Source organism: Misgurnus anguillicaudatus, chromosome 14 (assembly GCF_027580225.2).
Source record: "Misgurnus anguillicaudatus chromosome 14, ASM2758022v2, whole genome shotgun sequence".
Taxonomy (NCBI): Eukaryota; Metazoa; Chordata; class Actinopteri; order Cypriniformes; family Cobitidae; genus Misgurnus; species Misgurnus anguillicaudatus.
Genome location: NC_073350.2, coordinates 6,857,631 through 6,883,997, shown reverse-complemented (window position 1 = coordinate 6,883,997; position 26,367 = coordinate 6,857,631). Strand labels below are relative to the sequence as shown.

Here is a 26,367-nt window from a genome sequence, read left to right as displayed (position 1 = left end):
TAGCCGCCCACATGTAAACGTCACATGAGAAAACTGATTGCCCTAACAAAATATTTCAACTTAATCATTAAGCATATTTAAATACTGGTGACTCAAAACCATTACTTTAGGTGGGTTAACTTAAGTCGATATTTATTTAATTTAATTATGTAATAGGGTCTCCCTTAGTTCATTTAATTGAGTGATCATGTAGCCTGTAATTGATCAGTTTGTGTTCATATAATGTACTATATGATATAATTTCTTCATCCTATCATTGTGTTTAAGTGTGTTTTATTTTATCTCATGTGTATATACCGTATATTGCAGTGTTTTTCCTTGCTCCTGGTCTGTTATTAAAGTCATGTGCTGATATGCATGTCCTCATCAAGCCATGTTTATTCATCAGTTCATTCTTTTATGTTTGGATGACCTTTTTGTTGAATTTATTAAACTCATTTTGCTGAGCCTAGTTTTAGCCTTTACACAGTTTAGTTTGGTTTGTGATAAGATCTTCCTCTGGGATGATTTTACATCATATTGAATGTGTTCTGGGTTCCTGCTGCTTTTTCTTCATTACTGGGACTAGGGAATTGTTGTATTGTTGTCCACAAAACTCATTTCAAACATTTACACACATGCTGCATATAATCAAAAAGTTTTTGAAGGTCATAGAGAAACATTTCAGTGATCCTGATTATTTGACCAGTCGTGTGTGTTTTTATTTTACAATCACTTCTTCATTTCAGAGAAGGCTACTAAGATTGTCGACCATCATTTAGATAAACAGTCTTGACAATCATGATGAAAAACTTAAGCAAGCTAAAATTCCAAACTAAAAAACTTCTTGGTTACAGTGTATGAAGAACAACAGACAACACATGTGAAGTGCACATGAGGTGTAATAGATGAAGAAATCACAACATGCTCTCAAACTCGCTCATATAGATCTAGTTAAACATGATCAGTAAAGAGTCTTATTATTTTTACTAGAGAAGGTTTTGGTACAGTTGATGAAATGAAAAAAGAAAATGAGCTGACTGATTCTACTGGAATGTAGAAAAATGGTAATTTGAAGATCCATTGATGTTTAAATTTAATTCGCTGATGTTTGCATACTGAAGTTTTAACGAAGTTTGGTGTTATTTTTTGCCAAATCGTTGTGGCACAGCCATGCTCCAGATCTGCCCGGGAACTGTTTCCCAGTCTCGAGACTGTATCCACTCCTCTGCTGACAGACCACTGCGAGCACCTCGACCAAACCTGGGGGAACATAAAGAGTTACAACAACACTTATAGACTTGTAGGGCTTACAGTTTTTATGTTAACAAAAAATCCCATCATTAAATGGGATATTTCATGTGTGTGTCATTCCCCAATTGGGGCCGTTGACATAATTTAGAGTTTTTCCAAAAAGCTACTTTTTCGAACTCGTCCTGGAACTTTTGTCCGATTTGTTTGAAAATCAGTGTGTAGCATCTAGAGACACTCATGGTAAAAAATGTATGAAATTTGTGTCGATTTGTCAATAATTTTTTGTATACCGCATCAATAAAAACAAACAAAAAACCTATTTGAGGCTGTATCTTTGCCAAACTTCCGCCTATTGACGCGACACTGGGGCCTCATTTATGCGAACGGGGCTGGAATCGTGCATGCGCCAGTTCCCATGCAAAGGTTGTGATCTATAAGAAAACAAACTTGACAGGAGAATGGGCTTGCAGGGTGGGATCTGTGGATAATTCACATATGCACACTTGCAGGTGATCTGTGATTTATAAAGGGAACATTGCTTTGTTTTATTGGCGTATGCCATTTTTGGGTTTTGTGCGTACGTAGACTTTAAGTCAGGATCCTACGCACAGTTTTATAAATGACACCCCTGGTACTTGATGGTAGATCAGGGACTGCGGGTGCATGCACGTTTCGTCACAGCGCCACCTAGTGGTCAGGTGAATGTTTTACATGCCTATAACGTTGGCTGCGGTCAACAAATTTTCATACAACTTGTTTTCTTGGAGCCCTGAATCGGCTAACAATACCAAACATGGTTTTGCCTTATGCTTAGTCCTGCGCAACAATGCAGTATTGAGAAACATTTAAGAAAATTCATTAGAAAGAATGTACTCAACATGCACCCCTGAGATCAACCAGCACCTGCGATGACCTTTACACACAATAGTCCAAATAGACTTCCCACTTTTCTTAAAGGGGGTCAACATTCATTGCTTTAACACCACTGACATGAATTAATTAAACAATTAAATTAAACTATACATGTTATATAAAATCTATATTCATAATATAACCACTTGATTTGTGTTAAAAATGTTTTATTGTTGCAGTTATATTTCGTGATAGCTCTCTGAGGCGCGGTGGGAACATGCACATTTTGTTGGAAGCTCTTAAACTTAACTAAATATGTATTTTAAAACAAAAATTTATATATTTGATGGTTTACTGCTATTTAAAATGTATTTCCGCTGTTGGAAAGTAGACTGCAAATGAAAATGACCCGTGTAATATAGGGGCGGTTTCCCGGACCAGGACTAGCTGAATCCAGGACTAGGCCTTAGTTTAATTAGGAAATATAACTAGTTTTAACAAACATGCCTTACTAAAAACCTGTGTGCATTTTGAGGTCAAATACCACAAACTCTTCTTGTAATAGAGAATTTTACAGAATGTAAAAAAATAGATTAGAAATACACACACCGCTGAGGCTGGTGCAGCACTGAAGGGTTACGTTCATATCTCTGAGAGCTGTGTAGTAAAGATTGCAACACTTCTAACAGAAGACGATCTTCCAATAAATCCTCCATCTGCCCTTCAGTGATCTGTTAGACACAAATGACATGCAGTATTTGTTAGCTTTCTTAATCTACAAAAAAAAAATGTTTCAACCAAGAAATATTACACTTTCTGTTTAAAAACAAACTAATTCACGAATTACATTTCTCAGGTCAGATGACACATTTAACCTCCAAGTTGAATTTACTTTTAAATTATTACATATTTGGCAAAGCAACCATTGATCATCTTAAAAACAGTGCCATATTATATAGATGATATACTAAAAAACAACAATATTAAACATTGACAGATATTCTTAAGTGGAAAAAGCAAGTGCACCTTAGGCCTCAAAAGATTGATTTTTTATTGATTATCTATCAAAACTTTTCAAAATAAATATTCTTTTAATCTCCACAAAAAAAACATCAATAGGATGTAGCAAAGTTTTTACATTACTGTACCTTCCTTAAAAATACCAATACAGCATAGTACAATTTTGCCTGAAAACCCAAGATAAGTTTAAAAAAAGATGTTCAAAGCAGATGTTTCTTACCACATGACTTTCTATCATATTGTCGTCCGAGTCCTCAGGTGATTCCCGAATGTGTTTGCTCTGCTCTAGAAGCGCTTCTTTTGGGATGGACTGACTCATATCAGTCATCACCAGTAACACACCCAATAACATGAACCACACCCCTCCATCCATTACTTAAATAACTCAGAAAACAAAATATAAATAAATTCTGCTGGTGTATCTGTACTAGATATAGGTTGTAAAAACCGCCGGTGTGTCCGTGCACAACCGTTCAACTGGCCTTTGTGAATGTCCTTATATATCTTCCAACATCCCCAGAGACAGACAGAGATAAGTGATGTGCGTTTATGGAGTGGATGAGGAATGGTCCGTTCTGTGATGCTGGGAATTTGGTAATGTGCGTATTATAAATCCCACAGGAGCCCAGGCATTAACACTGTTTATTAAATGGATAGTTTGGCCAAAAATGAAAAACCATCCTCGATGTATATGAGTATTTTTCTTTAGATGAACACAATCAGATTTATATTACAAAATAAGCTGTTCCAAGCTTTATAATGGTAGTAAATGGTACTTCTAATTTGAAGCCCAAAAAGTCCATCATCTTTTACAGAAGTTATCCACATGACTCCAGGGGGTTAAAAAAGGACTTTTGAGGGTAATCAATGCGATTTTGTAAGAAAAATATCAATATTTAAAACTATACAAACTAAAATAATGATGTTGGACGTATCGAACGATCATAATGGAAATGAGATGATAAAGGCACTCTCTCATGAATGCACATCGGTCGTTACCAGAAGCAATTTTTTTAGTTTGTAAAAATTGGGTTTCTTTTTGAAGAAAAACCTGTGTAAGACATACAGTAGTAAGACATACAGTGTTGTAAAGCAGAAACAAAGTTTTGGAAAAGTTTCATTATTTGTTGAAATAATGCATTGAAATTATGTAAAACTGTAAAGTTGACCTGTAGGTCTGAGGTTGGTGTGATAAAATATGGTGTTCCTCAAGGTTCAATTTTAGGCCCTCTACTTTTTAGTCTCTATATTTTCCCTCTTGGCCAACTTTTAAGGTCTCTTTGTCTTGACTTTCATTTTTATGCTGATGACACTCAGATATACAGTCACTCAAAGCCTGATGTTAATGCTGCTCTTTCATTTCTTTCTGACTGTATCACAGAAATCAAAAAATGGATGTCTGATAATTTCCTATGTCTAAACAGTAATAAGACTGAAGTGATGCTTATTGGTTCGCTCCACCAGTTACACAGAGTGGAACCTGTAGCTTTTCATGTGGATGGCTCCGTCATTCAGTTCCAAAACCAACTAAAAAACTTGGGAATAATATTCGATCCTAATTTAACATTTGATCTTCACGTACAGAATACTGTTAAAGTTTCCTTTTTTCATCTCAGAAATATATCCAGATTATGTCCCATGCTGAGTTTTCCGGTGGCTGAAAAATTAGTTAATACCCTGGTGTTCTCTAGAATTGATTATTGTAATGCATTGCTAGCAGGAGCTTCAAAATCTACATTGAATAAACTACAGTGGGTTCAAAACTCTGCTGTGTGTATTTTGACGAGGACAAGGCAAAGAGATCATAGAGACCCTGCATTGCATGGCCCCCTGTCAAATTCCGTGTTGATTTTAAAATAAGTGTTACTTTTAATTGTTTTTTTATTACTTTTATTTATTCTTTCCATTAATTTTTACTTCCATTGTTTTATACTTATGTTATGTGTTTTTATCACCATGTCTATTTTATATATCTTACTTTTTTACTTATGTTAAGCGCTTTGAGAAATGAGTTTTAAAAGCGCTATACAAAATAAAGATATTATTATTATTATTATTATTATTATTAAGTGCTAGAAATGAAGAACAGTGACTTTTTATGAAGTGTAAGTACACGTCCATTAATTACCACAACAACTAATAGGATTATATGTCAAAAAGGGGCGAGCCCAGTCGTTGGGTTAAATTAACCCAGCAAATGTTTATATTTGACCCAACAATGGGTTGAAAATATCCTGCAGCATTTTTATAGTGTGTTAACCACATTTCTACATACAAAAAATTTCTTTATACCTTAACAAGTTTGCCAGTGCAATTACATGCATATTTTTGGAACAAGAAATCAACTGATTGTGTTCTTTCATTTTTTTAGAAAAACAATAACCATGCACTTATTAGAGTACACTGAACAAAAATATAGATGCAACACTGTTGTTGAAGTTGAGTTAATAAAAGAGCATCTCCAGAATATTTGCAGTGTATGTCTACACTGTTAATAGCATCATCAGGTTAAAGCTGGTGTCTCTTGAGAAGACTATTCCTGACGGATTGACTCATGCATTAAGCTAAAGTACTGAGTGAATTTCCCATGAGAGTTTGCTAAGCGGTCCATTTAGAGATGAGCGCTGACAGTTTTCCTATATTCCATGAAAGTTATTTCCTGTTCAACAGTACACAGCTATTCAAGTGTATACCAGAGCGGTAGTAAATGCTTGATTCTGATTGGCTCACTTTAAGGGGTGTGTCTCAGTCAGTACCCTATTCCATATGGTCACGAATCAGTACATTGTGTACAGGGGCTCAGGCACTGGTAAGGATACTGGCTCACTATAGATTGGGACACTTGATGACTTATTTTCCGGTGACATGACTATTAAACATGTTGTGAGACATCACCACTGACATTTGCAATGCGCAGAAACAACATATCTCTGACTTGGGTAGTGGGCATAGGGTCGGGCTTCTAACCCAAGCGTTGCTTGTGTTTCAGGTGTGTTTGATTAGAGTTGGAGCTAAACTCTGGAGAGACACCGGCCCTCCAGGAGCAGGATTGATGACCCCTGTTCTTTCAAAAAATCTAAATATAGATATAATCTCCTTTATATTTGTCCAAATAAAGTTCTTAGTAAAACATTACTAATGATAAATAAATAAAGTATTGATATATTTACGGTATAGGGAATTTATAAAATATCTTCATGGAACTTAAAGGTGCATTGTGTAAATTTTAGTAAGATCTCTTGACAGAAATGCAATATAATATACATAACTTTATTATCAGTGGTTTATAAAAACCTTACATAATGAACTGTATTGTTTTAATTATCTTAGAATGAACCGTTTTATCACTGAGGGTCCCCTTACATGAACGTCGCTGTCATGATTTTACAGTAGCTGTAAATGGACAAACTGTTCTAGAGAGCGCATTTAATCCCTTTGTTGTCTCAGATGACAACATGTTTGTCCTGTCGGCTACCATACGCGTTTTGAAACTAAGATTGCAATTTGCTATCTGACCATTAGATGCCACTTAATTTGACACACTCCACCTTTAAAGTCTGCATGAAACGGAAGTAGAAATTGCCTTATTTTCCCTGCGGTGACGTATCCAAGTGAAACGGTTTCATTCTGAAATGATAAAAGGTAGGGCGGGACTTGAATTCGTCCATCGAGAACTGATTGGATTGTTTGAAGTTGGGTCTTTTTGCTATTTGCTAATCGCTGCTATCTTTTCTTGGGCCTGCCATACATATTACAAGATTTGTGTTTTTCATTTCAATTTTATTGTGACTTTAAATATACTAATGATTTTTGACATAAAAGAAGAATTTTTGGCAAATAGATTATTCTAACACATTGTCATGGACGGTGTACACAGGTTAGATCCAATTGCAGGTTTATTGAGAGAAATCCACAACAGGCAAGGGTCAACAACCATATATTTTTTTGCCTTTTTTGTATATTTGGAAGTATATTTAAAAAAATATATATATATCTTAAAGCATTTGTTTTCACGTTGCAAGGTTAAAATTATATATATTTTCAACTGCAAAAAAGATACTTATAATTTTATATTTTATACATATTTTATACATTCTATTAAAACTTTTATACTTTGTCCAGGAAAATATATTTTTTGCCTTGGGTTGTAAAATTAAAAATGTATTTGGTTGCCCTTGAAATACATTTTGAAATATATGTTACTATTTAAAGGTTAAAACTGAATATATTTTCAAATTCAAAAATGTATTTAATTAAAACGTATTTTTGGCCAGATACATTTTTTTGTAGTGTGATGTTAAACATGCTCGATAATGTTCACAGGCTTCAGGGCATCTTTTGGGAGCAGATCAGTAGTTTAATCAGGTGTGTGTGAGTGCGTGCGTGCTTGTCAGCGTGTGTGATGTTGTGACGTCTGACCGATTGGTGGCGCTGCAGTGTTAATGACGCGCTGCGCCGCTGAGACTTTTTTAAACCGGAAGGAAGCTGTTTACAGTACACATATCTCTTAAAGAAAATGGCGGAATTCGTGGAGCTGCAAAAACTGAAGGTAAGAATCTGAGTAAAATGTAGTAGGTTTTTGTTTGTTTATTTCGTGTTTTAACCTGTTAATAACAATAAACTGTCCTACGATGTATGATGTGTAATGACAATGATCTAATATGAATGTTTTGCCACTTATCACCTCGGAAACTTGTGAGGTGATCACCTCGACACGGCAGCACAGCACGTTTGAATTTCAAAGATTTTTCCTTATAAGAGTACAGCAAAGTTTATTATGTACATAAGATAAGCATAAATTGCTAGTTAATACCGAAATATCTAGTTTTATGATCTGATGTATGGATTGTATTCTGTTTTACTCTGTTAATTGAGTTTACGCAGTTGTGGATCTGCGTCTTTCTGTCGAGTTGCTTAACTTTCAAATACTTTAACTTTGATGTAAAGTCTCATCTGTTCTCGTCTTCAGTTGGCTGAGCTGAAGCAGGAGTGTGTGGCACGAGGTCTGGATGCTAAAGGAAATAAAGCTGATCTGATAGCCCGACTGCAGGCTTACCTGGATGAGCATGGTATGTGATGTCGCTATATAAGTTACGACAACCATTCACAGGGAATTTATTTTCTCACAATGTAGCAGAGGTGTAAAAGTTATAAAGTTGCGTTTTATTACAAAACGGTGCAGTAATAATGTCATTAAAAACTAAGATTTACGTGTAGCTAACAAACTGCAAAATTGTTGGAAAATCAAATGCAACGAAAACATTTTAGCTGTGTTTGCAACAACGTTGGTACCCATCACTTTTGTTGTCATTCTCTTTTGCTTTAATTTTTCATTTATTTTTATTGCTTAATAGAGAGGTCTGGAGCGAGCCCTACAGTTCGCCATATTGGTATGCCCAAACATCTATTAAACTAATAGGACGTTATCAAATTAAACTTTATCAGTCTCCCTGTACATTACTACAATATAACATCCTAAACTTGTACTTATTTATTTATTTAAAGTTGTATTTTTTACTTTTTAAGCAATGAGCTGCTATATTATCTTCATTACAGTATCAGATCAGCGGAGAGACGAGATATGAAGAGATATGGGTTATTAACCTACTAAGACCTTGATGTCCACATGTGGACATAATTTTTTTATGTTTGCACCGTAATACTTAATTCTGAGTAACTGGAACCTGTTGTACACAAACATGGACAATTACACTGCTTCATGCTCTTCAATATTTGGTTATTATATTCATTGGTTCTTTCTAACCCCAAAATAGTTGCTGAAAAAAGACAAACCGAAACTTGGGTCTAAGGAGGTTAATGACAAACGTGCTCATCTAAATAAATAATCATGCTTTAAGTACTGTATGTGCATGCAATCATTTTTTTGGTGGTGGTTTTGTAATCGTGTTTTTATAAAGTAAAATGTGTTAACAATGTTAGTTTTACTCAGTTTACTCATTTATTTGTTAATTTTTTTACTCTTTTATGACAAGTCACTTGATATATGGACATAAAAGAAGCTGATTTACTCTAAGGGCAACACTGTTATGATCGCAATTTTAAAACTGATGCCATTAATCTGAGCGCGTCATTAAAGCCATGCGCTCAAATTTCCTGCGTGCCAAGGAGCGGAAACATAAAACTCGCTGGTTTTAAACCCCCGCCTGTCTAACAACCTCTCTGCTGGTTGGGAATACCAAGATGGCCGCTCGAACTCTGCAGTGGCTTCACTTTTCGTTGTTAACATAGCTTTCTATGCGCAAGTCATTTATATAGATTGGTGCGTTGTACGCAAGTCGTCCACCATATTGGAACGGGCCAAGGCCATATACAAATTGTTTCTATTTGGGCTATAGTCATTGGGACACATTCGCCAAAATCTGGCAACCCTGTCATGATGGTTTATGTATGTACATGTTTATGTAGTAGATATTAAGTGATACCTAAAACTTGTATATTTTCAGAAGAAGTTAATGAAGAGGAAGTTCTTGGAACGTTTGGAGAAGTGAGTTGTTTTGAATATATATCACGGGCCCGTTGAATGCTTTATTCTGATTGACAATGTTGACTAATCGTTTCAGCCGTAATCCGAAGTCAGAGGGCGCGGTGTAGACGAAGAACCATACACACGCAGCTATGATACGCAGCTCCAGGAAATGTCTGAAGTAGGGCTGCACGATTCGGAGAAAAAATCTAATTGCGATTTTTCTGATCAAAATTGCGATTCGCGATTTAAAGTGCGATTCATTAGTATATAATAAAAGCGGTACATCCAGGTTTGTTGTGGTGGTTTTAATAGCACCAAAGGAAGATGCTGTGCTACTGTTTTTTTAAAACCTCTTAAACATTGTACCAAGTTGTCTGCAGGACTTTGCTATTCTGCAGACAAACTTTTTTTTTAATCTAAGAACATTAAAAAAAATACAATTTAATTTTTTTTTTTTTTTTTGAAAGTTTTATTTAAAATAACATATAGGCCAATGTATTTTGGCTGTCACTACAACAATGCATCTGACAAGCAAATGTTTAGTTTTTCTTTTAATCATAAGACTATACTCATCTTGTTTTACTTTTCAGGCATCTGTAATAAATGTAAATATATTAGTTATTAGAATCTATGATTTAACATAAGCAAAAAATACAAATAAAACACTGCACAGTCCTCACTGTAGGATTTAAATGTGGAGCTGCAGAAGCTTGTTCAGTTAAGAGTAAGGAGTGATTTTAATTGTTGGTGTGTAATAAACATTTCTGACACAGAAAGCACCAGGTTACTGTCTGTCACTTTAAGACACAAGACAGCTAAACTGCTCTGCTTCAATATAGCCTACTGATAAACATCCAGCTGTTTATGTTCACTTAGACAAGAAAGAAAACTTAAGTTTAGTGATCACGCGTGTGCTGACTGCTCTCTCTGTGTGCGCGCTTCATGAACCCTCATGCCTGTAAATATTCAAAGCGGTGCAGATGTGCGCGTGCAAGAAAGTATACTGTACCTCTTTCGTCTGCTGTGTTCCGGGCTTTAATGAAACCTGCTTATAGTCTGATGAGGCGCTTGTCATTGTTTGCGATGCATGACGAGAAACGGACGTATACACCTTTCTTTAAGTCCAACATTACACAAAAGGGAAATGTTTTCGCGCATTTCTGTCCTTTCATTTGCCGGTTAATGAGTTATAATGCGTTTTTTAAAATGACTGAATCCAAAATCTGCCAACTTCATGACATTCCGCGTTGTGCAGTTAATTCCATTTGTATGCATTTCGCGATTCTGTCCGTGTTTTCCGCATCGCGGAAATCATATGGCCGTACACTTTGTTGAGGAGTTGAACTGCTGCTCGCGCTCATGTTTTCCAAATGGTGTGATGACGTGTAGTCAGCGCCTCAGTGTTCATGCACTCTATTGGTCTAAACTGCATCAAACGTAAAATGCGCATGAAGCGAACTGTCAAAAAGTGCGTACTAGATGATTGTTATATTTAATAGTTTTGAATCGAAATAATCGCATTTCTTGCGATTCGAAAATCGCATCCATTCACATCGCGATTTCGGTTTAAAAACGATTAATCGTGCAGCCCTAGTCTGAAGGATATATTTATATTGCTGTTCTTTTAACCTATTTAGGTATTTTCATGGTAATAAAGAATATGTATGACGAGTGTTGTTTTTTCAAATGCATGTTATAAACGACTCAAACTGATAGTGATTTCAGATCGATAAGGACTTAGTGATTCAAAGGCGTAGTACATTAAATAGCTGTGAATATTATCGACTGTGCAATTCAGAATAGCTATTGGCCACGTTAGTGTATATCGGCATTTATCGTTGCACCCCTAATGATTTTCATTAGACACCGATAATCAATTGAAAATTGATAAAGCAGATAAAATGACTTTATGTACCAAATGTACCTGTAATTAAATCATCACCTATGTGATATTTTAGGAGTCTAAAGAAGAAGATGAAGAAGAAGAAGAAGAAGCTGTAGCAGCAGCAGTCGAGAAGCAAGAGTTAACTGAACCTGAGACGGTGAGTCCCTCACAGTTTAGTTTTACAGTGCTGAAATATAAAGTGTTTTGTCTTGTAATGAACATGGTGAAGTCTATAACTGACTGTATTGTTTTTTTTTTTTTGTGATTTTTAGGGTGACTGAGAAGAAAGTTGTTAAGATCACCGCTCCTGCTACAGTTGATGAGGTGATTTTTATTTCTTCTGCATTAAGGATTTATGCAATTTACATGTAATAGTTTCCAACCAGAATCAACTCGGATTGATTAAATTAATGAAACTAAAAAGTCTCATTAATGATTATGCCAAACTTTTTTCGTTTTTTAAGTTAGTTTTGGTCAAATAGAAAAATCCTCTCACTCCTCTCGCTATTAGGTGCTACTGATTCAGGGTTTAGATTAGGTATTGCCAACAGTTTCCCGATACGATACGTATCCTGATACAAGGTCACAATACCATGCGCATCATGATACAAGACTATTTTGAATTACATTTTTATCAATATTATCAATTTTGCACAATCAGCATTATCAAAAATTAGTAGTAATAAATCAATAAATAAAACAAAGTAAATGTATAAAATGAGTAATTGTTAGTAAATACATATATAGTTGAGAGTCATTTACAATAAATATAAATGCTTTAATGAACTGTGTTCTTCTCTGGAGTCAGATTTTCTCCTGTCAGACATACCGGTAGGTTTGCTTAAGAGCTCTCTTCAGGTTGTTTGAAGATTTCTCTGTGTTTATGTGACAGAGACTTCAGAAAAGAGCGGAGCGATTCAGTCTTCAGCCAAATGCAGACAATAAGAAGGCCGCCCGTGCTGCAAGGTAAGTTCATATCACAAAGAGTCATGACACATGTAGAACATCAAGTGTGTTGTAGGATCGTACAAAACTGATTTAAAATCTAGTTTGGAAAATTGTCCTTCCTGTGTAAAGGATAATGTAAAGACAGCTGGATGTTATTGCAGAAATAAACCCTGATATTTAAACTGCACTTGCCTTTAAAGGAATAGTCTACTCATTTTCAATATTGGAATATGTTGTTGCCTTGACTGGGAATTGTTGATGCATCCCTCTGTCGTCTGTGTGCGTGCACGTGGGCGCTGGAGCACGCTGCGACGCTTCGATAACATTTAGCTTAGCCCCATTCATTCAATGCTACCATTTAGAGATAAAGTTAGAAGTGACCGAACACATCAACGTTTTTCCTATTTAAGACGAGTAGTTATACGAGCAAGTTTGGTGGTACAAAATAAAACGTAGTGCTTTTCTAAGCGGATTTAAAAGAGGAACTATATTTTATGGCGTAATGGCACTTTTGGTAGTACTTCGACTTGCCTGAAAAGTCTGCTCCCCTTCTCACTCTCATAATGGGAGAGGGAGGGTGTTACTGCGCCGAGTCGAAGTACTCACAAAAGTGCTATTACGCCATAAAATATAGTTCCTCTTTTAAATCCGCTTAGAAAAGCGCTACGTTTTATTTTGTACCACCAAACTTGCTCGTATAACTACCCGTCTTAAATAGGAAAAACGTTGATGTGTTTGGTCACTTCTAACTTTATCTCTAAATGGTACCATTGAATGAATGGGGCTAAGCTAAATGCTATCGAAGCGTCGCAGCGCGCTCCAGCGCTTACGTGCACGCACACAGATGATAGAGGGATGTATCAACAATTCTTAGTTAAGGTAATAACATATTTTAATATTGAAAATGAGTAGACTATTCCTTTAACATGATTACAATAAAGTTGAGCAGAAAGTGCTAGACCTGTTCTCATTGCTTGTTCATCGTATTTTATCAGGTTTGGTTTGCCAGTAGCTGAATCTTCCAAAGGTGAGTTGGCATGTAATCTCTTTATCCATATTTTTTAATTATCAACACTGGAAGATATAGCAAAATTAAGGCTGATATGTGTGGGTCTTGTTATATTTTGACACCAACCAAATGGAGATGTGATAGTTAGAAACAGACAAAGTTTTGGACGTTTGATGGTATTGCATCAAATGAGTCATTCTGGACCAAAATCCTACACTGCAAGCGCTGTGATTGGTCCACAAGAACCCCTTCATCAGGGGCAGGACCATACACCATAGGACTTACACACAACTATAATGAGCCCTTTATCCTCCCGCTTCACATCTTCTCGCTCATCATCCTCCCACTCCTTTTCTCTTTCCTTCTGCTCCTGACATTCATCTAAAAGTTCAACTCACTGATTATTTGTTTTTGTTTTTAGGAACTGCAGCCATCCCAAAAGTGAGCGTAAGTATATTTGTCAACTTTACTTCTTTATTCTTCTTCTGAGTAAAATTGCTGTTAAACACACAACTCTCTATCAGGTGGACGTTGAGGTCTTAAAGAAGAGAGCAGAACGTTTTGGCATGAATGTCTCATCTGTTTCTAAAAAGGTATGATTATTTTACATTGCTGTTCTACTACAGGCATTTTCTTTCACTTCACATGCACTATATAAATGTTCATTTTTATTTCTTAATACAGGCAACAATGTTCGACATCACATTAAAATTAATTTCTTGCTAGACCTTTTTTGTATATGTCAAACAGATGCCAAGGGCCCCATTGTTTTTCATATGATTACTATTAGGGCCCAGGCATCTGCATGTTTTTAACATCTTTTAAGATATTGAACAAGTTAACATGACAAGGGCACAAATTAATATCAGTTAAAGGACAATTTCGGTATTTTACACTTAAAGGCGGAGTCCACGATGTTTGAAAAACGGTTTGGAGAAGGAGACGGGCCGACTACCAAAACACACTTATAGCCAATCAAATCAAATCAAATGCCGGTTTGCGTATGTGTGGGGCGGGTCTATCAACAGAAGGTCCAGATTCTATTGGGGTAGGGGCGTGTTTGTTTAGGTGATTTCAAATATCAACATTGGCTTTCAAACATCATGGACTCCGCCTTTAAAGCCCTGTTTTCAGATTGTTTATGATGAAATAGAATGAAATATGAAATATTTTATGATGAAATTTCAGTCAAAACCATTCTATTTCATCATAAACAATCTGAAGGCAGGACTTTGAGTGTAAAATACTGAAATTGTCCTTTAAAGGAAATCAGAGCTATCTTCTGTATGCGTTTTCTGATTTAGGTTTAAATGTAGCAGTTTATTTGTGGAGTCTGTGCATCACTTTCATACACACAATCACCAAACTTACTACATGTTCTCCGTGTGAGGATTGAGTTTATGCTAGTGATGCACCGATGTATCGGCCGCCGATATTTATCGGCTGATTTCTGATGAATTTGAAACCATCGGCATATCGGCAATAGCACGAGAAAGGCCGATACCGATTGTTTATTAATTAACTGCATAAAGAAATCCATTATATGTAAAAAATGAGTTAATGTTGTTTATCAAAAAAATGCTGAATAGCAAAAACCACCTTTGAAGGTTGTCATGCTGTCTTATTATATTTGTTTTAGCTTAATTTGTGCCTCTCTTATTATGTTGGTCAGTTGAATGTTAATTAGATCCAATCCATGTTCAGTAAAAATAATTTGATGCAGAAATAAACTAGCAAATAGACCAACTGTATAGTATTGTATACAAGTGTTTAATATCGGTATCGGCCAGAAGTTGTCTGTTTAAATCGGCATCGGTATCGGCCCAAACAAATCCTATCGGTGCATCCCTAGTTTATGCCCATCATCACTGCTTACATCTCTAGTTATTAAGTTGTTTGCTGTACCTGGATTAGACCAGTGACTTGTAATCTGTGCCTTTATTTGTTTGTGTTGGCTAATTCATTGTGTTTCACAGTTTGAGGATGATGAAAAGTTGAAGAAGAGGAAGGAAAGGTTTGGCATTCTGACGTCCACCGCTGGATCTTATGATTCAGAGGTATGATGAGAAAACGCCTAGCATGTCTTCTGTTTAACATATCTCTCTCAATAATTTGATCTCTGTCAACGTACTGATTCGCGTAATCTTTTCTAAGAACAAGTTTGCAAAGTCAAGCCTAGTAACACTAACCACACATTACACCAAACTAGATTTATGACTGAATTAAATGATCTTCTCATATGACAGATTAGAAATGAGCTTGTCCTGTGACTGAGGTATCCATAGCTAGAGACAATCCCCATCTGTGTTAGGGATGGACATTTTCAGGGATGTTGCACTTGAATAGGATTAAAATTGATCAATTAGCCATAATCACAAAGTATTTTGTAGACTTGAACAGATGTTAGGCTAAATGAATGATCATTTAATTAAATAAGATATGGTTGTGGAAAGACTGTTCAATTTTGCTGCTCTGTTTCACTCATCCTTATTTTCATACTTTGCTTTCAGGCCAAGAAGCGAAAACGTGCCGATCGGTTTGGAAACGTATGAAAATGGATTCGATCCTTTTTGTACTTTTATTTTTATTTTTTATTAAAAATTGTTTTTTGAGCTTCTTGCAATATGCTGTAATTCTGAGGTTTTCAATGTTTCATTAAATATAACCTGTTTCTTTATTTGTTGTCGTCTTTCTGTCGTATGTTTATTCTGGTGGCGGTGGGGCTCTACAGAGCTCGTGTTATAGGTCAAATAAACTTGATGCACAAGATTACAAAACTTGGTACATATGAGGAGCTCAGATGCAAAGCTGCTAAACGCCACCTCTGTCAAAAATGAGATTCAAAATGGCCATTCAGAGATACCGGTTTGGTGGCAGAATCCATTAAGAGTCTGATTTAAAACATGTCAGGCACTTTTAGAGGCTTTGCATTTGAGCTCTTCATATGTTGTTCAGCATTCGTTTTTAAAGGGGTCCTGTTGTGCGATGTAATTTTTTTTAAAGATGATTGTAATAACCCTAATAATCTGTTTTAAAGACTTTCCCAAATTGTGTGCGTGTGTAAACCTTACATTGTTAAAGATGATTACAAAATAAAAACATACCTCTGTGAAACGTCCTGTTCAGGTCATGCTGGTGTAACCGGTCTTACCTCAAATCCTCTGTGACTGGATCAATTATCAGTTTGAGTCCCACCCAGAGTCAGATCCTCTAATAAACAATGAGGTTTACACACTGCACAGCTTTCACACACTCGCTGTCATCTATTGAACTTGTAATGGTGCTTCTAGTTGATCCATGTGTCAAAGTGAGAGCAAAACTCATGCCATTGACACCTGAGAAGCTGAAGTTCAACCAGTCTGCATTAACTTTATTGTAAGGGGGCTGCGGGACATTTAGTCTAAAGGGATGATGACCAATCACAGGCTGCACATCATGGCATAAAGGCAAACCTTAAAGCAACACTATGTAGTTTTTTACCTTTAAATAATGTATCTAAAATTATTTCAGTGATAGAACAACTTTTAACTGGACAAATTGTACTGTTGCTGCAACCTGAGCAGCCTCCTAGCTGCTACAAGCACACTCTGAAAGTGGCAGTGGAGGGTAGAGCACACAGCCCCGCCCCTCCCCCTGCCTGCAGAAGAGTGTCTGATACCAGGCACTGTTGCGCTTTTCAACCACATGGGGGAGCTGCAAGTCATTTTTACATGGAAACTACATAGTGTTGCTTTAAAGTGAAACATCAATCGGGCTGCATGGTGATGTTAAACAAGCCTCTTGTTTTGGGTACACGTCATTTGAAATGCTTTTAAAACAAATCAAAAAAGCAACGTTACGATGCAAGCTAATATTACACAATGCTATAATAATGAAACAATGCTACTTTTCTATGCTAGAATATTTTTTATACTATTTTTAAAGTCCATAGGCCTCAGTGAAGAGGTGTGTTTTTAGCTGCTTTTTGAAGGTTGTTAGAGGGGAGGCAGAGCGAATGGCATGAGGAAGCTTGTTCCAGAGTGATGGAGCACCCACACAGAAAGCTCTATCACCAAACGTCCTTAGCCTGGACTTAGGGACAGCGAGCAGGTCCTTGTCAGAGGACCGCAGGGATCGTGCTTGGTTGTATGGCTGGAGTAGATCAGTGAGGTACTGAGGTGCAAGTCCATGGAGAGATTTGTACGTCAGAAGAAGGATTTTATAAATGATCCTGGACTTAACTGGCAACCAGTGAAGCTTCTTCAGCATTGGAGTAATATGAAGTCCAAGTTTTGTGTGTGTAAGCATCCTAGCTGCAGAGTTCTGTACATACATATAATACATTTATATAGTGCTTTTCATATGAACGGGGGGAATCTCCTCAACCTCGACCAATGTGCAGCATCCACCTGAATGTAAAAAGACATCCTAAGATTTTTAATGACCACAGATAGTCAGAACCTCGGTTTAACATCTCATCCGAAGGATGGTGCTTTTTGACAGTATAGTGTCCCCCATCACTATACTGGGGTGTTAGGACCCACACAGACCACAGGGTGAGCACCCCCTGCTGGTCTCACTAACACCACTACCAACAGCAACCTGGTTTTTCCCAGGTGGTCTCCCATCCAAGTACTGGCCAGGCTCAGCCCTGCTTAGCTTCAGTGGGCTACAGGGTGATATGGCTGCTGATAGATGGTAAAAGGCAATTTTGGTAGTGTTTTTGATGTGTTGCTGATAGGAGAGAGTAGAGTCCATAATGACGCCCAGGTTGCGTACTTGTGAAGATGCTGAGATTGAGCAGCCATCCACATTCAGTATGAAGTCATCAACTTTTTTAAGAAGTGACGAGGGGGCAAACACCATGAGTTCTGTTTTGTCTTTATTGAGTTTGAGAAGGTTGTTGACAAGCCAGTGCTTCATGTCCTTCAAGCAGTTGATAAGTGGCAAGGGTGGGAGAGAAGTGGAAGGCCTAGTACTGATGTAGAGCTGGGTATCATCAGCGTAACACTGAAAATGTAGTTCATGTTTCCGGATGTTCATCCCTAGAGGTAACATGTAGATATTGAATAATAATGGGCCAAGCACCGATCCCTGTGGCACGCCGTGTAAGACTGGCAGCAGATAAGAGCAAAAGCCTTTTAGGGTGGTATATTGCTGCCTGTTGGTGAGATAGGATTCAAACCAGCAATACACAGTACCACCAAGGCCAATGAGTTCAGAGAGGCGAGTGAGAAGAATGGAATGAGAGACATCAAAAAATACATAATTATACATATATTACTGACCATCATCACTAATTTCAGCCGCAACCTTTGTTATTTAATTCTGGAATTAGGTATAAACTCCATTAATAGTACAATGAGCTTCATGAAGGTGAAGTCTATGTTAGAGCCATTATATTGAGATTTTGTTTTGACACAAGAGGGCGTATCAGCTTTTTCTAATGTAGGCTACTTAAGTTTGTGTTAATTAGTAGCAGGAGGCGAGGAGAAGATTGTCAAACAAACTTCTTGGACCATGCGAATCGGTTGTGCTGATATTAATAAAAGTATAGAGAGTATCATATTGTTTATTTGCCTTTAAGTTTATATTCCAAGATGATAGTAAACGGATTGGCATATCGAACTTCATCCTAAAGATATGGACGATACGTGTTTTTAGCAAGCCTAATGTACATGTCTAACACAACTTCTTACTCCTTCACCGTCCCTACAGTCAAAATAAAGTCATGCAAATACCCCAAGCCTAATAAAAGACCTGTGAAAAAATAACAGCAGCCTAAACTTTTCAATACTGATATTGATATAATTTGACACTCAATAATGCCCCCTAAATATTCAGCAAACAAATTGTACATCATTTGAACATGTGTTTCTGTTTTCTACTGAGAAGAGGTCCATAGAAAAGAAGAAAAGCTATCATGAATCAATTAAAATGAAACATCACTCCTTATCAAATGAAGAGTTTGGTTCCAAAACGCAATAAATTCATTTGGACTAATTTCGGTAAAGCGTGTTTTCTACATCAAGTGATAAGATGAAAACCACTATTTTCTCTTACAAACTTTCACATAGCATCTTTAGGTTATAATAACATTAAAAATTTAAATCCATTATTTGATTTTTAAAGATTTATTATTAAAACTGATAATTTTTTCTGCAAAATGCAATAAATCCATGACCATAAGTTTTTTTTTCAAAATGCTATAAATCTATTGAATCAATATATAAATGTGCATTCATCTTTGCCATGTTATATTCATTTAGTTGACTAGTGATAAAAAATAAACATTAATGGCATTAATCAAAACACTGTGTCATATTAATAACAGTGTCATTGCTGCTTTCATCTTTGGGATGTCGTCACTGAACTTTTTTGACAGCGATCAGCTGTAAAATGTTTTGGTCCTGCTCGATTTTCGTTGCCTTCGAGTAAAATAATTGAATGTTTTTCATAAAATCCACTGGGGTCAATGTGTTAGCATGACAGAAGCTTGATGCTGTCGTGTGAGAACAAACAACAGCCGGCATTTTTCCGTCGATTTTAATGGCTTACGTTTCTTCCCCGCCACATAAAACCTCCACAGGTTTATCAATACCATCAAAAGTATTATTTTGTTTTTGTTTGTTTGTTGATTACGAAGTACAAAGTAGATGAGGAAAACTAGGATTCTGTGTATTCAATACACGCCATTATTGTTTACAATGTGTGAAATGGTGCGCTGTGATTTGTTGAGCGGATTTATTGCATTCTGCAGATAAGGAGGACGTTCATTGGGTTTTGGGAAAAAATATGACAGAATAACAAGGCGGATATTGAATTTTGTGTAAAATTAAGAATTTACTTTTTAATACTAACCCCGATACAATACTGATTTTGGCGGTAACTCTTTTTTATGGCGTTTATCGCGTTTTGGAACCAAACTCTTCAAATATTACATGAATCCTGTTGAAGTATTACTATAAGATGATAACAATGTCGCAGCTAAAATGACTCTTTACTGTTAAGCAGTGAAACATCAGTCCAGATCAACAGTTCTTCTGTCCTATAGACACACATGATTCTGTTCTTCAGCTTCAGCTGGGGTCAGCAGAGAGAAAAAAAGCTTCATAGTGGAAATGATGAGAGCCAGACAGTCTGCCACATCTTTATTTGGAGCGCACGCCAAAGCTGGAGTACAACCTGAAAACACATGGATGCTTTACTCTGAGGTGGACGTGTATGTGTGTATAGCTCTGTGTTATGCTAAAGAAAAACTCACCGTCTTGATCTTTTGCCAGTACTGTTGCACCTCGTGCCAGCAGCACCTCAACCACAGTCGCAAGGCCATTTCTAGCTGCTATATGTAGTGGCCTAAAGGTGTGGAGAAAGAAAAACATTCACTATAAAAATGACCAAATAATCACACAATATAATGCAGTCGCTGACTTCAACTTTATTGTCAATTCTGCTGTATGTATAAGGCATACAGAGCATTGAAATTACATTCCCTCAACCTCGCAGTGTACAACAACATTACACAAAAAATAAATAAATAATATACAGTATTTAAAGGGACATTCCACTTTTTTGAAAATATGCTCATTTTCCAAATCGCTTAATGTGGGTTTACACCAGATGCGCGTTCAAAGATTTGCGTGAGTAGATTACATACAAAGCCAATGCAAAGATGCATTCAGACGCGTCCTCGCGTGGGACGATGCGAATGACGTGATATGGGCAGTGCATTTGCCGTGAAAACATGCGCTATTCGCCTCAAACGCGCCTTTGCGCAAGTTGAAAATATTCGACTCAAGAGAAAAATTTGCATGACACAAAGTTAAATCACGCGAGTAATCTAGAGCGAGCAACACAATGCTATGCGTTTGGTTTTTAGGTAGCATTAGAGTTGAACATTTGATTCTTACCGTTTTGAAATCAATTCAGCTGATCTCCAGGTATGGCGCTAGCACTTTGCATAGCTTAGCATAATCCATTGTATCTGTTTAGACCATTAGCATCGTGTTAAAAAAATGAAAAGAGTTTCAATATTTTTCCTGCTATTGAAAGTAACCAAGGGGACTATTTTCAGGCAGTGTGTAATATCACTACGCCATGTAGTCATGTTACAGCAGCAAAGTCCTTGATTATTACGCCAGAATGAGAGTATAGTTCCTGCCATATCTGCCTAGAAAATCACAACTTTTAATTTTCTGTCGGTCTTAGTACACGATGTAACTACAGAAGAGTCGAGTTTTAAATAGAAAAAATATCAAAACTCTTTGGTTATTTTTGAGCGCGATGCTAATGGTCTAATCAGATTTAATAGATTATGCTAAGCTATGCTAAAAGTGGTACCGCCAGACCCAGAGATCAGCTGAATGGATACCAAAACAGTAAAAATCAAATGTTTAACTCTAGGAGAGCTGGAAAATAAGCATATTTTCAAAAAAGTGAAATGTCCCTTTAAGAAAAAGAAAAAAGACACAAAAGGTTTGTGTCATTCTGATCTAGAGTCTTGTTTTGCGATTCCTGGGGCCTCATTTATGAAATGCTGTGTAGAAACCAACCTACATTTGATATTACGATCATTCTTCAAAATGTGATTCATAAACGTATGCACAGAAAACGCGCATACCCTTTCTTTCAGACGTGATATCTATAAATTGCAAATGATCTTGAATTTATGCACAGCTGAGCTGTTTCAAATCTTCGCCTTTAAACGATGCCTAATTAATGTCATAGACATATAAAAGAGGTCTGTCAAATGTTTAAACCCTTTTCGAGCCGCAAGAATGGCTTTTATTTACAAAAACCTGCAGCAATCAGACAAGCAAAAGTGAGTACGTCTGCTCAGACCTTGACGTGAGGCTAAGCGCTTTTTTACATCAAAGACAGTTTTTATCCACAAGTTTCCAGCGTCAAAAGTGGGCGCGTCTTCCGGTTCAAAGCATAGACTGTAAAAAAAGATGGACGACGCCTGTTCGCTCTCTTCCATTGGTGAAAAGTGAAGCCGCCAGTGTCCTGATATGGCGCTGACATCTTGGGTCTTGAGTCTGCGCAGCAGCGATTTCGGGACCAGTTCTGTGCAGTAGTGAGCAGGAAGTAAAGCCGCGAAATCAAGACCCCATCCTCGCTCTCGCAGAATGTGCATATCACACGATATCACAGCTGTCCATCATGACGTGATACCACCGTTTTATATCATTAAATAACTAAACACCAACTTATTTTAAAAACAAACATTTGAATTTACATCAACATGATAAAAACTAAATAAATGACAGAAACCAGCTTTGGAAAAAAGATAATTGAAGTGTAATTACATTTTTTAGTTGGTCTCAAGTCCCTTTGAATAACATGGGGAGGCGGGGTTTATGACATATACTGGGACCAGTCACTGGGGGGCGATCGAGACGTTTTGGCTTCACTTTTCAGGGCTTGTGGTTCGAAGTAAACAAGCGGGACGCATAGCGGGACGTGACACTAATTCATTTATTAGTTGACAGTCTAAATTTATAGCGATCCAAACTTGCTTACGTCTAACAAAGTGGGAACACAACCTCAACGAAATAAAAAAGGGTGAAATAACAGTACCCTCCACAGTAGATAGTTGGATACGGGTTTGGCTTCTTATCCACGAAGTGAAACGAGCACACAAACTAGTCTTTGGGGGTGTTTTTAAGTTTAAGTTCTTCAGACATATTCTTTTTGATTCGTCGATCATCTTTTGGAAGGTGATGGAAACTGTACAGTCATTGGCAGGAACACTCTGATTTAGTTTTAGGCTTATGTTCAAAACACTCACGTTTAAGCCACTGAATTAGTTTATTCCGGTTATATGTACAACCACGAACAGCACATGTTGTCCCTGAGCTCAGTAATGACATCCCTCATAAAGGTTTGCGACTTTAAATAATAAAAATTGTCTGAAAAAAACCTAACCTGTTCGCACAAAATACCATTGATATACTACTTCCACCGCCTCACCGGAAGTTTCACCCACTTTCTTTTTTACAGTAACGCCCTCCGGAAACTTGTGGATAACTTTGGATTTTTGCATACGCACACCAGAACCATAACAGATCAAGCATTTAGAAAAGTCAATTTGCTAAAAAATAGGAGTAAACATGATTGAAAGATCTATCTTGGCCTATAAAGAGAGAGATAAACAGTGGTTTTAATAATCTGTATGCTCACGTCTGTAATGCACTGTTGACTGTGTTGATAAGCGAGGGGTCGTCTATCTCAGCCAGGATGAGGAGAGCACACATTTCATGACTCTGTCGAGTTAAACACATGTGTGAAGATGTAGAAATACACAAGACAGAAGATGTGGTGGAATAGGATGAGAGAGAGAGAGAGACATTACTCGTCTACAGGCGAGGTGTAGGGCTGTGTTTCTGTTCATGTCCAGCACTGACAGGTCTGCTCTGGCCTCATGAAGCAACAAATCTGAATACAGAATGAAAAACAACATGTGACAGTGCTTTGTCTACTTCACACAATGAGCATAACACCACTGGTGTGTAATATGATTTTATCTACAGACCGACAGCAGACGCATGGCCGTTTTCAGCAGCGATCATTAATACAGAGCGTCCTGTGTGATCAACTGAGTTTACATCTGCACCACAGATCAATGCAAACTGAAGCGATGTGATGTCTCCTGCATGAGCAGCTGCGTGAAGTGGAGTCCTGTCGACCAAATACATCTCTAAATAAAGAGAAAACCATCTGATCTTCTCAATGAATGACAGATCATACAAACACACCTTTCTTTAGAGTCTCTCAGGTTAATAATCTGAGTTCCCAGCGTCTTTACTAGCAGTTCAGCCACATGGTCATGATTATTAATACTGTAGAGGTGAAGAGTAAACAGAAAGCTGATGAAGGATCTGTGATTGTTCTGTAGATAGCAGCAGGTGAGATTGACTTACAGTGCACAATGTAAAGGTGTAAAGGGATTTCCTTCCAACAGGTTTGATGCTTTATATTCAATGATAACTTCCAAGCAGTTTTTGTGCCCTGAAATTAAAGAAATGCTTTAGTTTTACATGGATTGAGCCAAAGTTAATTTTTTATGTCGGGAATAATTGACTAATTGAATTTATAAACAAGGTGGAATCTGAAATTCTCTGACATAGAAGAGGAACAAAACATTTAATTATTTTGATTTATACTACAGGTCCGTTGAATGCTTGAATCTGATTGGCTGATGAACGTTCTGAGGTGTGCAATTATTTTCTGGGAAACACACGGTGAACGCAGTTCCAGGCAGCTCTCTTGATATTACAGTTCCATATCACTTTGCAAAGTTAACTGTAATAACGGACTAACAAAAACAACATGACAGACGATTTTCCGAGGCAATAACAGCGCTGGTTTGAGACACACAGAGGTAGCCTTGTTCACACAATCTCTAGCTCTCGCTCGCTCACTTTCTCTCTCTGTGTCTTTGTCGCTCTCTCTGGGGCTGTTTACACTTGGTATTAAGATGTGTTTTCATCGATCGGATCACAAGTGGACAAGAGAGACACATTATGTTACACCTGGTATTTAAATGCGTCTCTTTTGTCCACTTTCAACCACTTCTGTCCTGAATGTGAGGGGGTGATCTGTGAGACGGTGGGCGAGTCTCTCTGCTGTCATTCAAACCCGAGCGGGAGTAATTATGAGTTTATATGGACGCAAACTAATATTATGTCGGAGTGCACTGCTTGTTTAGCAAGTAAACATGCTGCACAGAGTTTTGTACGTGTGTATGTAAGAGCTTTCTCTGAATTTTCAGCGCAATTGATGAAATAGGATCGCGCAACTTTCACACGCTTTCAAAACGAAACTACGGAGATCAGCCGCTTTAGTTTTATCAATGAAAGGCTAAAAATAGCGCTGTTCACCGTATGTTCACGCCAGAAAAGACGTAAAACTTGTGTTTAATACCTCAGATTAGATAAATGGGCGGAGAGAAGGCGGTCGCGTGTGGCTGTTCGAACGCATTCAACCACATGTGCGTTCCGCAACTCCAAAGTGATCCAATCGAAAGTGGTTTCGACCACCTCTGAATGTGGTTGAAAGTGGTCGAAAGTGGACGAGCTCAAAACGTTTTGAACACCGTTTACGCTTGGCATTAACGTCGTCCACTTGTGATCCGATCGACGAAAACGCATGTTAATGCCAAGTGTAAACAGCCTCTCTCTCCTTCTAATAACTTTATTAATAACTGCATTAGAATGCTATCAACGGCTTAACCCTTTTATTGGCAGCTTTATAATAACGTTTTGGAACAAGCAAAATAGCCGTTGGATGAGACGCAGAAGAAATAGTCCTACTCAAAATAGCGATTTAAGTACAAAAACTGGACAAATCGCTTTAAATATATCATTTGATCGATGTCTTGAAGTGTGGTTTCTGTAGTATAAGTGGAATAATTGACTCCGGGCCAGTGAATTATTGAAAAAAATGCACACCCGAGGTGGTGATGCGGCCACGACGCGAAGCGGATTACGCTTATCCATAACATCATTTTCCAAGGTTTGTTTTTGGTTACCCAAAAAAGTTTTCTTTACAGAAATAGAAAGTTATTTTTAGGTTAGTTTAACGTTCTTCTAATGTTAGAATAAAATGGTGGTTAAAAATAACCATTAGAAAACGCTCAGTATAAGTTATTTTTAGGTTATTTAAAAATAACCACCCTGCAACGTTATGGGAACGTAATTTTATGGTTGCAAAAATACTTATTTGGTCCCCCAAAAAATAACCAAAAGATAACCAAAAACGTTCAGTGTTTACTGGGATGCTATGTGAAAGTTTGTAACAGAAAATAGTGGTTTTCAACTTGTCACTTTCTTGGTATAGAAAACACATTTTTACAGAAATTAGCCAAATGGATTCATTGTGTTTTGGAACCAAACTCTTCATATACACATATACATACATATAATCAAGTATCCGGGTCGTGTGAATGATCGT

At 37.1% G+C, this 26,367-nt stretch overlaps 3 protein-coding genes across 9 annotated transcripts in view; 1 reads left to right on the top strand and 2 right to left on the bottom strand.

Moving 5' to 3' along the window:
• Positions 1-662: 662 nt before the first annotated feature.
• Positions 663-3,853, bottom strand: npffl (neuropeptide FF-amide peptide precursor like). The gene is made up of 3 exons (XM_055185006.2): positions 3,326-3,853; positions 2,695-2,816; positions 663-1,242 (listed from the first exon to the last, which is right to left on the bottom strand). Exons 1-3 carry the CDS (start codon positions 3,476-3,478, stop codon positions 1,122-1,124), a joined length of 396 nt encoding a protein of 131 aa, XP_055040981.2. The 5' UTR covers positions 3,479-3,853; the 3' UTR covers positions 663-1,121.
• A 3,641-nt stretch (positions 3,854-7,494) lies between these two features.
• On the top strand, positions 7,495-16,111 carry sarnp (SAP domain containing ribonucleoprotein). Of its 6 annotated transcripts, none has more exons than XM_073875780.1 (12): positions 7,495-7,654; positions 8,075-8,174; positions 8,460-8,495; positions 9,570-9,610; positions 11,554-11,638; positions 11,755-11,801; positions 12,370-12,443; positions 13,421-13,452; positions 13,856-13,881; positions 13,959-14,027; positions 15,411-15,491; positions 15,945-16,111. In XM_073875780.1, the coding sequence occupies exons 1-12, from the start codon at positions 7,622-7,624 to the stop codon at positions 15,984-15,986; spliced, it is 666 nt and encodes a 221-aa protein (XP_073731881.1). In that variant the 5' UTR covers positions 7,495-7,621; the 3' UTR covers positions 15,987-16,111. The 6 variants fall into 6 exon arrangements, with proteins under 6 accessions (XP_073731881.1, XP_073731880.1, XP_073731885.1 ...); XM_073875779.1 differs by having other exon boundaries at positions 11,551-11,638; XM_073875784.1 differs by lacking the exon at positions 8,460-8,495 and having other exon boundaries at positions 9,573-9,610.
• Positions 13,112-26,367, bottom strand: part of ankrd52b (ankyrin repeat domain 52b) — a 41,361-nt gene continuing 28,105 nt past the window's right edge. The window contains exons 22-29 of one of the 2 annotated variants that reach the window (XM_073875778.1): positions 24,336-24,423; positions 24,171-24,254; positions 23,948-24,093; positions 23,768-23,850; positions 23,596-23,678; positions 20,678-20,769; positions 20,418-20,598; positions 13,112-13,344 (exon numbers count right to left, since the gene is read on the bottom strand). In XM_073875778.1, the coding sequence (XP_073731879.1) occupies positions 20,462-20,598; positions 20,678-20,769; positions 23,596-23,678; positions 23,768-23,850; positions 23,948-24,093; positions 24,171-24,254; positions 24,336-24,423 (713 nt within the window). In that variant the 3' untranslated portion in view covers positions 13,112-13,344; positions 20,418-20,461. Of the gene's footprint in view, positions 13,345-18,969; positions 20,599-20,677; positions 20,770-23,595; positions 23,679-23,767; positions 23,851-23,947; positions 24,094-24,170; positions 24,255-24,335; positions 24,424-26,367 lie in introns of those variants that run through there. The other variant, XM_055184005.2, reaches the window with a different exon arrangement.